Source organism: Cebus imitator, unplaced genomic scaffold (genome assembly GCF_001604975.1).
Source record: "Cebus imitator isolate Cc_AM_T3 unplaced genomic scaffold, Cebus_imitator-1.0 Scaffold28, whole genome shotgun sequence".
Taxonomy (NCBI): domain Eukaryota; kingdom Metazoa; phylum Chordata; class Mammalia; order Primates; family Cebidae; genus Cebus; species Cebus imitator.
The window spans coordinates 6887956-6902165 of NW_016107343.1; the positions used below are offsets into that span (position 1 = coordinate 6887956).

The window sequence follows — 14210 nt, forward strand, 5'->3', positions numbered from 1 at the left end:
GGCTCACTGCAACCTGTGCCTCCCGGGTTCAAGAGATTCTCCTGCCTCAGCCTCCCGAGTGGCTGCGATTACAGGCATACGCCACCACGCCCAGCTAACTTTGTATTTTTGATAGAGACGGGGTTTCTCCATGTTGGTCAGTCTGGTCTTGAACTCCTGACCTCAGGTGATCTGCACACCTTGGCCCCCCAAAGCGTTGGGATTACAATCGTGAGTCACCCAGTCCAGCCAATTCACCAGCATCTTTATCACCTTTCATTCCTGCACAGGCTCTTAGGCAGCACATGATTTCTGTTGTCACAGATGAAATCACCACTAGTGAGTTAGGGAAAGGACTCCAATAGCTGAGCACTTTGTCCACTCTTCCCTCTACAGCATGTTCCAGAAGTCAGGGTCATGTTGACTCTTTTTAAGCTGAAAATAGTTTCTTCTTTCCCTAAAAACCAGATGTGAGGCTGGGTGTAGTGGCTCACGTCTGTAATCCCAGCATTCCCAGCACTTTGGGAGGCCAAGGTGGGTAGCTTACTTGAGGTCAGGAGTTCAAGACCACCCTGGCCAACATGGTGAAACCCTGTCTCTACTGAACATACAAAAATTAGCTGGATGTGGTGGCACATGCCTGTAATCCCAGCTGCTCAGGAGGCTGAGGTGGGAGGATTGCTTGAACCCGGGATGTGGAGGTTGCAGTGAGCAGAGATCATGTCACTGCACCCCAGCCTGGGCAACAGAGGGAAACTCTGTCTCAAAATAAACACAAAAACAAAAAACCCAGATGTGAATTGGCTTTTCTACTTGAAAATGGCTCTAATTAACAATAACAAAAACGCAGATATGTATAAAACACATAAATTTCTGTAATTTCCTTGCTAGTATTCTACTAAATTTTGAGTACTTAACACTGCTATTATTTTTCTGTGTGTGTGTTGTGTCTATGCACATGTGCCCCTCTTAAACTAGAAACTCCCAGGAGGCAAGTGTTTTCCACAGGGTGTTCCCATGGGGCTGGGAACACAGATATCTGTGTACGAGGAAGGCATCATCACACATAATGAGGCTGAGTCTGAAAGAAGCACTGAGGGCAATCGGTGCCTATGGAGGGAGCAATCAGTTGTGACCAGGGTAAGTGGTCTTGAGGAAGAGAAGTATCATTTCAGTAGATTATAAGAGTAGAAGTGCTTTTCAAACACGGCGGCAGTGAGACGCCAGAAGCAGGTGGAAAGGAGGAGCTTGTGGGATCCCAGAGGAGGCAGCATTCAGTTATCTTGTTGATGATGAGTATGCTGAGACTCCCTGGAGGTCTGAGAGCCAGTCTGTATCTATTTCCTTTTTTAATAGGAAGCCAAGCCTAATACATCATCCTTCCCGGTCTGCTATTGGGAAGCTTTGTCTCTTTCTTCTCCAGAGATCATTAGCTCTCGCTACCACCACCCTCCTGGGGAGGGCAGGAGGACATCATCAAGGGAAGAGACATTAAGGATTAATCACCCACATACACATGTGGCCATCAGAAAATGGTTACTAAGATACTTGTCATATAATCTGAGTATTTTTGTTCCCATGATGGTAAAAGCCCAGTTGATTATCAGACTAATCAGAAGGAGAAACAAACACGTGACTTTTGGCGTCACCTGAAATTGTGTGCCTTTCCTTATAAAAATTCAAAGCATTTGCCTGAATGCTGAAGCAGGCCCTAGGATTCACAAACCAGCTGACTTGTCAGCAGCCATGGACTGAGCAGTGCTTGAGATGTGCCTCTCTTATAAGAAGCCCTGAGTGCCTCCCAATGAGCAAGGCCAATCCACTCAATCTGATTGCTAGACAAAGCCTGTTCCAAAAATTTCATAGCGCCCAAAAGACAATGAGACCCCTCTGGATAGTCTGGGGCTGTGACATCTGCAGGACCCTATCTGTGGCTCTGTCCAGGCAGCTGAATCACTCTTTTTCCCCTTTTCCTCCTACCTCTCCCCTTTTAGTCTAGAAAAAAAAGTTGTTAACTAAAAGCAAGCCCTAGGATTTGACATTCCACTGGCATGACATGAATGATGTTTCAAAAGATAGAAATGGTATCGAAATTCTCAAAGTATATTTGAGGATTTTCTGTTAGACTTCTTAAAATTACAAAGTTTGGGCTAGGCACAGTGGCTCACGCCTGTAATCCCAGCACTTTGGGAGCCCGGGGCGGGCAGATCACCTGAGGTTGGGAGTTTGAGACCAGCCTGGCCAATACGGTGAAACCCCATCTCAAAACAAAAAATTACAAAGTTTGTTAATCCCTACTATGTGCATAGGAAGCTCTTCAGTACTGTGGAGGATGAACTGATATAAATGCAATTGCTTGTCCCCAAGGAGCCTACTTCAGCATATTTAGAGCATCTTGGTTGAATTTGAGGGAAGAGAGATGACTAAGACATGGTTCCCACCCCTAGGCAGCTTCCTGATGAATGGAAGAAGCAGACATATAAACAATCAGCTAGACTCTACGGCAGAATGAGGTAAGTGCTAGAGGTCTAAGTAATGGATGAAAGAGGGAGGACTAGGCTGAGTGTGGTGGCTCACACCTATAATCCCAGGATTTTGGAAGGCCGAGGCGGGAGGATCACCTGAGGTTTGGAGTTTGAGACAAGCCTGGCCAACATGGTGAAACCCCATCTCTACTAAAAATAACAAAAATTAGCCAGGTGTGTTTGTGCATGCCTGTAGTCTCAGCTACTTGGGAAGCTGAAGCAGGAGAATTGCTTGAACCCGGGAGGTGGAGGTTGCCATGAGCTGAGATTGCACCACTGTACTCCAACCTTGGCAACAGTGACTCTCTGCAAAAAAAAGGAGGACTAACTAGGGAGACTCATGTAAGACTGAATTGTGAAGCAGTATCTGGCAGCATAGGACCAAGCACTCAGTGGAGGAGTTGAGGGAATAAATAAAAGAAGTCAGAGAACGGAGATTATTGGGAGATCTGAGGGTTCCTGAAGGATTCTTCTGGGAAGAGGGTCTTCATAGAGAAACTTTCTAGCTGGACAACTTCCTGCATAACCTGCTCCCCTAACCCTAGCTGCTCTGCCCGACAGCTTCCTCCTGCATCCCTGGGTTCTGGCCCTGAGTTCTCTCCCTTGATTTCATGTCTTCTCCCTTTGAGATTAGAAACCCAGATTCTAGGAATTTCCACTGTTATGGCAGTCCGGTGATAATGCATGGGCAGGGCCATAGGAGGTTACCTCATTCACGCCCACCTTTCTCCATCATTCCTTATAGGGAAATCCAGGGAGCCCCAGGCTACCCCACCACCTCCTCTGGCTCAGACAAACCTGTTGCTGACCTGTCAGGTTCTGTCTAGCCCTGCAGCCCTACACTTTAGAAGTCATTGTTTATTTCTCTTATTGTCAAGTGCTCATTCCTCAGAAAATGACTTGGACTAGGGAGAAAGACACTTAACCCCTTTCCATCCACCTCTTTAAGAAAGGGACTGTGTGCCAAAGACACTCCCATATGTGTGAAGAAGGGGCTCTTGGGAGAATGTGAATTCCCCAGGATTCCTTTGAATACCTTTGTTGGCATTTCCTTCCCCTGTCCTCAGCAAGCACTGAAGAGCCCCAGTCCTGCAGAGGTTGAATCAATTCCTTGCCTCTAGGAAAAGATGGCTCCTGAGGTCAGAGGTTGGGCAGTGTACCTACAACACCAGTTCTTGGGATATCACATACTTGGAATGCCAAGGCCTTGTGTCTGAATCTATTGATAGTCCAGTGCTACACTGCCAGCTCCCCTGTCATTACCACCCCCTCTACACGTGCTCCATAGGCAGGAGCTGTTACTATGGAAATACATTATTTTTAAAAACAGACACACAGCCTGGGCTTGGGAATCTCCGGAACAAACCTACACGAGCAAGGAGGTTAATGGGGCTGTTTCTGGGTCCAAGCTCCAAGAGGAAGGAGGGTGATGGTGGTGGAGGGAATTCAATATTCCCTGTTCTATTCTCAACCTCTCCCAGCTTCAGGTTCTGCTTTCTCTCTGTTGACATCAGCTGGACCTCTGCCAGACACTTTTGTCTGGGAGGGATGCTCTGCACCTCCTTACCCTGGGCCTAGCTTTCCCCGGGAAATGAGAAGCTAAAAGTCGCTGAGTCTGGGGGTGTTGGGAGAAGGGGGCGGTGATTTCCAAAGGGGTCACCTCCTTCTTAACCTCACAGGCGCCTGACCTGTAGAAATCTAACAATAACAGGGGAAAGCAAAGGCAGCATCTTAGGTAAGTGAAGTTACTCTTGCCGTGAGCTGAGAGCTGTGTGGGAGCACCGCGATTGCAGGATGGGGCGAGATGATCAAAGATCCCGCCTATTTTCAACCCCGGAACCTCCTCGGCTCGCAGCTAGCCCTCCCGCCCTCCTCAAGCGAGGGAGCGCCAGGCTGGCCTGGCCCCACCCGGCCCGGGTGCGGCTCCTTTAAGGGCGGGTGGGGGCGGGGCACCAGCGATGTTGTCAGTGTCAGCTCTGCGCACGCAGCCCTCCCGGAGCCGGTGCCGGCCCGCGAGCCCCCGCGTCCCTGCAGACCAGTCCCCTCCTGGGTCTGGCGGGCCCCGCGCCGTAGGAGGAATCGGGCACTGGCCAGCGACTCACTGGGGTCCGGCTGCAGACCAAACTAGGAGGGACACCGGCCACGGAGACAGAGACCCCGACGTCGCGACCCCCGAGGACCTCCTCTCCTCGCTCTGTGGCACCCACTAGTCCTGGGCACTCAGCCGCGGAGAGCCCCCGACCCCGCGCCCCCAGCCCCGGGGGAGCCCGCCCTCGTCCCGCGGCCAGCCCGGGCCATGCTCCCCCGGGGCGGCGACTGAGCCCCAGCCGGGACGGGACCGGGACCGGAGCCCGCGCGGAGCATGGATCCGGGCTGGGGGCAGCGGGACGTGGGCTGGGCGGCCCTGCTGATCCTCTTCGCCGCCTCGCTGCTCACGGTGTTCGCCTGGCTGCTGCAGTATGCCCGAGGCTTGTGGCTGGCGCGGGCCCGGAGGGACAGGGGCCGGGGACCCGCCTTAGCCGGGGAACCCGTGGGTTCCCTGCGGGAGCTGGGCGTGTGGCGCTCGTTGCTGCGGCTGCGGGCGACTCGGGCTGGCGCCCCCGAGGAGCCTGGAGTCCGAGGCCTCCTGGCGTCACTCTTCGCCTTCAAGTCTTTCCGGGAGAACTGGCAGCGGGCTTGGGTGCGAGCGCTGAACGAACAGGCCTGCAGGGACGGGGTGAGTTGGACCAAGCGCCTGGGTGGTCCCTTCAGCTTTTCCTTTCAGGATAGAGACTTACTGCTCATGTTAGGAGGGCGGATGGGGGTGGGCATCAACTGAGGAACCCCATGGCTTCTCTTCCCCTCCCGGAACAGAGAATAGGGTGCCTTTGAGGCTGGAGGTTGTAGAAATCCAACTGGGTCCCCAAACCTCCATTTCTGTGGGCAAAGTACTCTTTGGCTCCAAACCCATGCACAAGTTGCTGTTCTCATAGCAACGCTAATCCCTGTGCCTGAGGGCACTTCCGCCTTGCCTGGGTGCTGGTTGTGTTGGGGCGTGGGAGACAGATGCACCTGCAGAAGGAATTTGTCTGCTTCTCATGCCATCACACCCATTTAACATTTCATGCCCCAAATCCCTGGTGTGGTCAGGCAGATCCCCAAGGAGCCTGAATCACCCCCCTACCCCACAGTAATTTCACTGCCACAGTCAAATACATCCTTCATGCTGGCCTACGGTTCATTGCGGGGTGGGGGAGTGTTCAGGTGGAGAGCAGATTGACAGTACCTTTACCAGTAGATGAGCTTGGAGCTGTCCCTTGAGGGTCAGTCATAAACCAGCCCAGCCTACTTCCTCCCATTGCACCATGGGCATCTGGCCTCCCAGGAAGTGGGGCAGGAAGCGTGGTCATGAGACGGAGATAAGGTGGGAGGTAGAAGTCTCTCTTTTCTGGAGCTTCCTCCCATCCTGGCCCAGCAATCCATCTTTGCTCTCACAGTCTATCAGCTCCTTGCTCAGAGGGTTCTCTATTCCAGCCACCATCAGTTTGGAGGCTTTACTTTGCTAGTTCCCTAGATGCCTGGAAACAGAAATGGCCACAAGAAATTGCTCTATTTCCTCTGCCCAGCTGGCCAACTGAAAGCCAGATGGCATCTGTCAGTTTATACCTTGAACCCACCTCTTCATCCAACTCTCCCTGTACCTTGTCCCTGGGTCAGAAGCAACTCCCCAGGATAGCTGACTCAGCTGGACATTGGCCTCCCTTGCAGGGGGTGGGGAGATTGAGGTTTCAAGCATCCATCTCCCTATCTTCCTTGGCCTAGTCTTTGAATGAGACAGCTACCAGAGCAAAGAAGTTGGCTTCCCCTGGTTTGCCAGGCAAACGAACCCTGTGGATTTGTTTTCTTCATCTCAAGACCCCAGGAAGAGTTGCCAGCCCATTCTGTGCCCCTTCCTCAATTCTGTGTCTGCACTACTGTCCTGGTGGGGCTGGAGTAGGTTGCTTCCATTACTGTGGAAGAATTAGGGAGCAGCTCTTTTGAGATCTAAGCAGCTTTCTGCTCTCTAATACCATCCTGCTATCTGCCTTGAGGAATTAGCCAGGCCCCTGAACTCTTGAGTCCTCTGAGCTTGTATCTCTTCGCAGTCCCCCTGGTACAGATCCCCAAGGCATGCTAGTCTTCATCTCCAAGAATACGAAGAGTCATACGCTTGAGCTTCCATATCCCATTTATTTGGAAGAAGGCTCAGCTTCATTTCTCCAGCTCTTATCTTGGACAAGTTGGCTCTACCACTTTTAACTGTGACTTAGCCCCTTCCCACTCTGCCCAACTAGTATATGTAGGTGGCAACTAGCACCTTAACTTTTTTTTTATGTACAACTTTTTTAGGGGGTAGGGTGGGAGATAAAAGGGATGGTGGGGAGAAGAAGGAAGCTCCTGGTATTTCAGGAGGAAGCCAGGGTCTTCAGCCAAGGTGATCTAGTCTCTGAGGTGGACCAGCTCCCCATTGCTTAGTGGCTCCCAGCAGCCGCAGGTCCTTGGAGAGGCAGGCTTTGAGGGAACTACCTCCTGTCCTAAAGCCCTGAGCCAAGGAGGGGCCAGAAGCCAGCCTGCAGCTGAGGCCTCCGCAGTGGCAGAGTCCAGCCAGCAACTGAGCAGGCCAGCTCTATGGGGGGCAGCTCCAGAGACCTGATCCTGTGCCCACATTACTCTCTCAGAGCTCCATCCAAATCGCCTTTGAGGAGGTGCCCCAACTCCCACCCAGAGCCAGCGTCAGTCATGTGACCTGCGTAGACCAATCCGAGCATACCATGGTAAGGGTCTGATGGGCACTGCCCTCTTTGGGGTCCAAGAAGGACTGACCCCAAGGGTTCCCTTTAGTCCAGAGGGTCTTAACCTGGAGTTTGTTAATGCTTTATGGATCCAAGGATTGGCTTCAGAAGTCTGAGAATACCATTGAAGTTATGTGCAAAATGTTAGATGTGTGTATATCTGCATTTTTCTGGGGAGAGGAGTCTTTGGCACTATCTGATTCTTTTAGGGATTTATGATCCTGAAAACATGAAGTCCCTAGGAAAATGGAAGGTGGGAAGGGTCTCTGCTGGACTATTATAGGTCAGGACAAATCAGGGTGAGCACCCTTCCCCCACATCTGACCCACCTCGCCGGTCTCAGGTGCTGCGTTGCCAGCTCTCTGCTGACGAGGTGCGGTTCCCAGTCTCTGTGACCCAGCAGTCCCCCGCTGCCATCTCCATGGAGACCTACCACGTCACTCTGACACTGCCACCAACACAGGTAGAAGGGGATGTGGGAAACTGAGTTGGGCAGGGGGCGGTTCCATTAGCTCAGCTTCTTCCATTTGTTTCCTCTCTGGGATGGAATTCAGGAAGGGTGGGTCCTCAGGAATTAGGAGTCCTTGGGGAAATGGGACAAGTCAGCCCAGTCACTTTGTTCCTGTCTGTAGTTGGAAGTCAACCTGGAGGAAATCCCTGGTGAGGGGCTGCTCATATCCTGGGTCTTCACCGATCATCCAGATCTCAGCCTGACGGTGCTTCCCAAGCTGCAGGCCAGGGAGGTGAGGAGGAAGGGCTGATAGAGAAGAGGCAAAACAGGGAGGGGAGGCACAGCTGGGGTGTCCACCTCCTTGTTCTCTTCTCCTCTCTGCAGAGAGGTGAGGAACAAGTAGAGCTCTCAACAATTGAGGAGCTGATCAAGGATGCCATAGTCAGCACCCAGCCAGCCATGATGGTCAACCTCAGGGCTTGCTCTGCCCCCGGAGGCCTGGTGAGTTGGCACCCAAAGCAAAAGATTTGCATGCACCTTGTTCCCAGGGTGCTATGTCAGGATTCTTGCTCTTTGGACCTTCTTCTGGTCTTAGGTACCCAGTGAGAAGACACCCATGATGCCCCAGACCCAACCAACCATTCCCAGACCTACCCGGTTATTCCTGCGGCAGCTTCGGGCATCTCACTTGGGAAATGAGCTGGAAGGTGAGAGCTAGAAGTGGCTGTGGGACTGCCAAGGCTATGGTTGGTTGCAGGTGCTCTCTGCTCCTCTGCCAAGGGTACAGCCTCTTTATGCTACAGTGACTTCCCATCTTTGATCTGAGTGTCTTCTAACTTCTGGTTCTTCACAGGCACCGAGGAACTGTGCTGTGTTGCTGAACTTGACAACCCCATGCAGCAGAAGTGGACCAAGCCTGCAAGGGCTGGACCCGAGGTGGAGTGGACAGAAGACCTGGCACTGTAAGGAGTAACCCTGCCCCGACCCCATGCTCCAGAGCAGAGAGGATCAAACCCTTCCAGCACAGTCCTTGCAAGAATCAGCTCTGTTTTCCATAGCCTTTGGTGTGAGCCCCTATTGCATGCCAGGCCCTGGTGTGGGTCTTAGGGATTCAGACATGACCAATATACAGCTTCCATCCCAGGGTCAACGACAAGCTTGAGGCAGAGACAGTTGGACATAAAGGAGATGGTACAACCTCGCCAGTTGAGGTTTATATAATGTGCTGTTGGAGTGCCTAGTGGGGGAGGGATTAATTCCCGTGAGAGAATAAGGATCAGAGTAGGCTTCATGGAGGAGATGGCATTTAAACCACACCTAGGACAAGAGTAGGATTTCATCAGAGTGTAAAAGTGTTCTCAGCAGAGGGAAGAGCTCGAGCAAATGAAAATGGGTGGTTTGCAATTGAGAGACTGGCAGGACAGGAGGAGCAGGGCCAGGGAGGATTTGAATGAGCAGCTGAGGAGCATGGTTTTCACTCGGGCCCTGTCCCTTTCTCTTGGGACAAGAGAGAGTTTGGAGGGTAGGAGAGTCTGATTGGAGCACTTGTACCATTTTATTTATGTACACAGCTCTCTGCCTCTGGCCTGTGATCCACTCAAGGGTGGGTTCAGCTTGCAAATCTTCCCCTTCCTACCCCATCTCCTCTTGTTCCATAGGGATCTGGGCCCCCAGAGCCGGGAGCTGACCCTCAAAGTGCTGAGGAGCAGCAGCTGTGGAGACAGTGAGTGTGGGGCAGAAGGGATACCCCTGGGTGGGTGCAGAGTGGTACCTGGCCGTGGCCCAGCTCACAGTGCCATCTCTTTCCCCAGCCGAACTCCTAGGCCAGGCCACACTGCCTGTGGGCTCCCCCTCCAGACCGCTGTCTCGAAAACAGGTGTGCCCACTCACCCCAGGGCCAGGGAAAGCCCTGGGACCAGCAGCCACCATGGCAGTGGAGGTGAGAAGCTGAGCCCTGGGAGAGGTGGGAGGACACAGGGGATGGGCAGTCTCTGAGGCCCTGCGTCTTCTCTCTTCCACCCGTGGGCAGCTTCAGTACGAGGAGGGCTCTCCCCGGAACCTGGGTACTCCCACCTCCTCCACTCCACGCCCCAGCATCACACCTACCAAGAAGATTGAGCTTGATCGGACCATCATGCCCGATGGCACCATTGTCACCACAGTCACCACCGTCCAGTCCCGGCCCCGTATAGATGGCAAATTAGGTAAAGAGAAGGAGCCTGGGAGTCCAGCTCTAGCCAGGGGCTGGGGACTGCAGACCCAAGGCGGGACAGTGAAAGAGGAGAGAAAGTCTTAATTCCAACTTCCTCTGTCTTCAGATATTCCATTCCAATCCTACCACATCATCCTGCCAATCTTTGTCTCTCTCAAATTTTCCCCTACCTCCTGCCATTTCCACAACGATTCCTCTCACTCTGCCACCCTTCTGGATCCTCCTGCCCCTCCTCACACAGGACTCTTGCACTCCCACCTTCCATCTTTCCCTCTGGCTTTTCACAGGTCTCTTTCCTTCCCTGTCCTTAGCCCCAGCTGACCATAATTGTCCATCCCTCTGCCCTCAGCCTTCCAGCACCCCCTGGGGTCCTCCAACAAACCCAGAGGCCTCTGTGGCATTTCTGCCCCACTCAGTGGGCCCCCATGACACTTCTGCCGTCATAGGGGCCCCATGGAATTGCCCCTACCTCAGGACACCCCAGTACCCCCCCATTCCCTCTATATTTTCATAGCATCTCTCCACACCCTCATCAGGTCCCAGCACTTTCCTACACTCCCATTGGCTCCTGGGGTGTCTTTTAGTCCCCTGGTATCTTCTTAATCACCCTTGTGAATTAATCACCCGTTAATCATTCTTCCCCTCTGAGTCACCCAAAGTCTGCATCTCAACAAAGACAGTAGGGGTGGGGGCCACTCTGAAGCACCTCCCAGCTCACTGACCCTCCCCCACCCACCAGACTCCCCCTCCCGCTCCCCGTCCAAGGTGGAGGTGACTGAGAAGACGACAACTGTGCTGAGTGAGAGCAGTGGCCCCAGCAATACCTCCCACAGCAGCAGCCGTGAGTGGGGAATGGGGTGCATGAGTGTGGGTTGGCCCTGGTGCCCCAGCATCAACAAGTACTCTGGGTGGGACAGGAGGAGTTTGAATCCAAGAAAGAGCCAGGGAGAAGTCAGGTTATCCATCCTCTGCACCCCGCCGCAGGGGACAGCCATCTTTCCAACGGCTTGGACCCTGTAGCAGAGACAGCGATTCGCCAGCTGACGGAGCCCAGTGGGCGGGCGGCCAAGAAGACACCCACCAAGCGCAGCACTCTCATCATCTCTGGTGTTTCCAAGGTAACAGGGCTCTGGGGAGAGGAGCTGGGATGGGGAGAAAGCCCTAATGGGTCACTCCTGCCCATGAAAACTTGTCCCTTCTGCCAGGTGCCCATTGCTCAGGACGAGTTGGCACTATCCCTGGGCTATGCGGCATCCCTGGAAGCCTCAATGCAGGATGATGCAGGGACCAGCGGAGGTCCCTCTTCACCTCCCTCAGACCCACCAGCCATGTCCCCAGGACCCCTAGATGCCCTCTCCAGTCCCACGAGTATCCAGGAAGCAGACGAGACAACCCGTTCGGATATTTCTGAGAGACCGTCTGTGGATGATGTTGAGTCGGAAACGGGGTCCACTGGTGCCCTGGAGACCCGCAGCCTCAAGGATCACAAAGGTAGGGGGACACTGGCAGGGTGCTCGCATTTCTTTTTTTCTTCTTCTTCTTATTCTCTATTATTGACACAAATGCTAGAGCACATCTCTTCTTTTATACACATATCATGACCTGGGGTACCTTAAGCCAGTGTGCCTTCTCCTTCCTCCCCTAAGAGATAGCTGGAGTAGCCAGCCTAATTCAGCCAAGCTAGCCTGGGGGGGGACCTTGTTGCCTTGGTTCCTGGCCTGGATCTGACAGGCTTGTGATAGGAAGGGATGCCAAATTATTTCCCTTTACTTCTATTTTTCTTTCTTCCTGAGTCTAAGTGCCAGTTTTCCTGCCCTTTAAAAAAAAATTATATAAATTTATTCCCAAGCTGGGCATGGTGGCTCATGCCAGCACTTTGGGAGGCCGAGGTGGGTGGATTACTTGAGTCCAGGAGTTTGAGACCAGCCTGGGCAACATGGCGAGACCCCGTTTCTACTAAAAATACAAATAAATTGGCTGGGCATGGTGGCACACACTTGTAATCTCAGCTACTCAGGGGGCTGAGGTGGGAGGATTCCTTGGGCCTGGGAGGTTGAGGCTGCAGTGAGCCGTGATTGTGCCACTGCACTCCAACCTGGGTGACGGAGTGAGAACCTGTCTCAAAAGGAAAAATTCTTCCCTTTCATTCTGCACCCTTTCCCCCATGAGTATAAGAAATCCTATCCCAGGCCAACGCTAGGATTGTCCCTCTGGCAGCAAGACAGGCTGTGACCAGCGGTGGTAGTTCTTCTAACTTTAAAAGATGAGAGGCTTACCCTAAAACATTTTAATTCCTCCACCAGTGAGTCTGTCAACCACGGATCTATCTATTTTTTAAGCCTGCATCACTTCTTGAGATAATGAGGTTTCTACCTCCAAAGCCTGCTGGGTGAGCACCTTGCTCATTATACTGGTTCTGAATTTACCTCTTTGAAGTTTCCAGACGCATCACTTCCTGCTCATACCCTGGAATTCGGTTAACAAGTCAGTGTTAACCCACTTTTCCCCCCATGATTTATAGGCTTGTGGGAGTACCCTCTGGCAGCTTTTGTCTTCCTGTAAGAAAGAGGCCCAATCCCAGTCTGTCCGCACAAAGCAGCCGGCCCCGTGACATTTCGTTTGCGGGCGGAGTTAGGAGTGCACACAGATCCCCACAAGTACCACGACCTTTGCCTCAGGAAGGATAAAGCACATGTTTGTTTCTGCTTTCGCTTTCTTTTTTCTTTTTTTCACGAAGCCTTATGGAGGAGTATGTTTCTGCTTTCTTTCCTGAGGAAGTTTGGCTTCTGGGCCACGGAACTGATCCTGTTCCACATCCTCCATGCCTCCACTCTCGGCCGTGCCTCTGACCCGCGTCTCACCCTACCCCGTGCCCCTCTGCCTCAGCTTCCCCTCTTCCCCTGCAGTGAGTTTCCTGCGCAGCGGCACCAAGCTCATCTTCCGCCGGAGGCCTCGGCAGAAGGAAGCTGGCCTGAGCCAATCACACGATGACCTCTCCAACGCGACAGCCACGCCCAGTGTCCGAAAGAAGGCCGGCAGCTTTTCTCGCCGCCTTATCAAGCGCTTTTCCTTCAAATCCAAACCCAAGGCCAATGGCAACCCCAGCCCCCAGCTCTGAGGACCCTCCTCACCTCCTGCGCAAGGAAAGGGCACGAATTCTCAGCCCATTCCCCACCTCCCCTTCCATTCCCCTTCCTGGATCCCAAGCGCCTGGGCCAGGAAAGCCCTCTGGGTTCCAGGAAGCCCTGTCCACCCTGGGCCGTGGGGCCGATTGGAAGGATACTTGCAACGGGAAGCCCATGAGAGGTCGATACCCGTTGCCGAGGACATGGACGAGGGACTGGTGGCTGGGGGGAGAGGAGGGCCCTGTCCAGCATGTGTAGGCATTCCCCAGAAGCCTTTGCCTCCTGCTGAGCTTGGTCCCTGAGCAGAGTCCCAGGGTGCTCAGCTCTTCAGCTGACCCTTCCTCCCTTATTTATTCTCTTTTCTATTTATATGTGTGGCTTAGGACCCTCCGTGAACAGATGCTAGAGGGCATCTCTCCCAGGTGACCCTTCTTTTCTGTCCTAGGAGGGTGGGTGATTCCCTTTGGGATGGGGCTCCCACACCTCCCTCAGGTCCCCACTCAGACCAGCACCAGTGTCTGCCTCTGAGAATGTTGGCAGCTCACAGAGAGCAGGGCCGGCTCGGGATGGGGGGCAGGTACTCCCCACCTCCCTGCCTCCCCTCCTGCTCCTCATTCCTCCCTCCCCGTTTATTACCGTTTTTTTGTACTTGATGCCTTCTCTGTGAGCAGTGGCTCTGTGGGAAGGAGGGAGCCTGGAGCCTGGTGGGAAGCCTTCCCCAGAGAGATGGCTTTAGGGGCTTTATTTAAAGACTGATGATGAAGCCATGCGAGGCTGCACTTCTGTGTGTTGGGAGACGATGATGATGTCCATTGCTGTGTGATGGCTTGGAATTTAATTTATTAAAGTCAAATTGAAGTTTATAAACTAGATAACTGGTTATCCTTTGAAAGGCAGTGGGCAACCAGGCTGTGACAGAGATGGAGTGGGAGGATGAGAGACAGGGGCCCAGATAATGAGGTTGGGTAGATGACATACATTGTGGATCTGCTGAGAAGTCCCTGCAGAGAAGAAGGGATGGAAGAGGCAGGAGGCTCGAGTGTGAAGCTGTAGCAAAAAAGTCAATAGACTAGTACAGGTAAGTCTTCATTCCCCCTTCTGGAACAG

At 53.1% G+C, this 14210-nt stretch overlaps 1 protein-coding gene across 2 annotated transcripts; it reads left to right on the forward strand.

The window, feature by feature from the left end:
- The first annotated feature begins 3837 nt into the window (after nucleotides 1–3837).
- On the forward strand, nucleotides 3838–13970 carry C2CD2L (C2CD2 like). Of its 2 annotated transcripts, none has more exons than XM_017523510.2 (14): nucleotides 3838–5220; nucleotides 7202–7297; nucleotides 7659–7778; nucleotides 7948–8049; nucleotides 8151–8267; nucleotides 8362–8473; nucleotides 8620–8728; nucleotides 9425–9489; nucleotides 9578–9705; nucleotides 9796–9970; nucleotides 10718–10819; nucleotides 10963–11096; nucleotides 11184–11469; nucleotides 12885–13096. In XM_017523510.2, exons 1-14 carry the CDS (start codon nucleotides 4867–4869, stop codon nucleotides 13094–13096), a joined length of 2112 nt encoding a protein of 703 aa, XP_017378999.1. In that variant the 5' UTR covers nucleotides 3838–4866. The 2 variants fall into 2 exon arrangements, with proteins under 2 accessions (XP_017378999.1, XP_017378998.1); XM_017523509.2 differs by having other exon boundaries at nucleotides 4609–5220; nucleotides 7948–8058; nucleotides 12885–13970.
- Nucleotides 13971–14210: the final 240 nt, after the last annotated feature.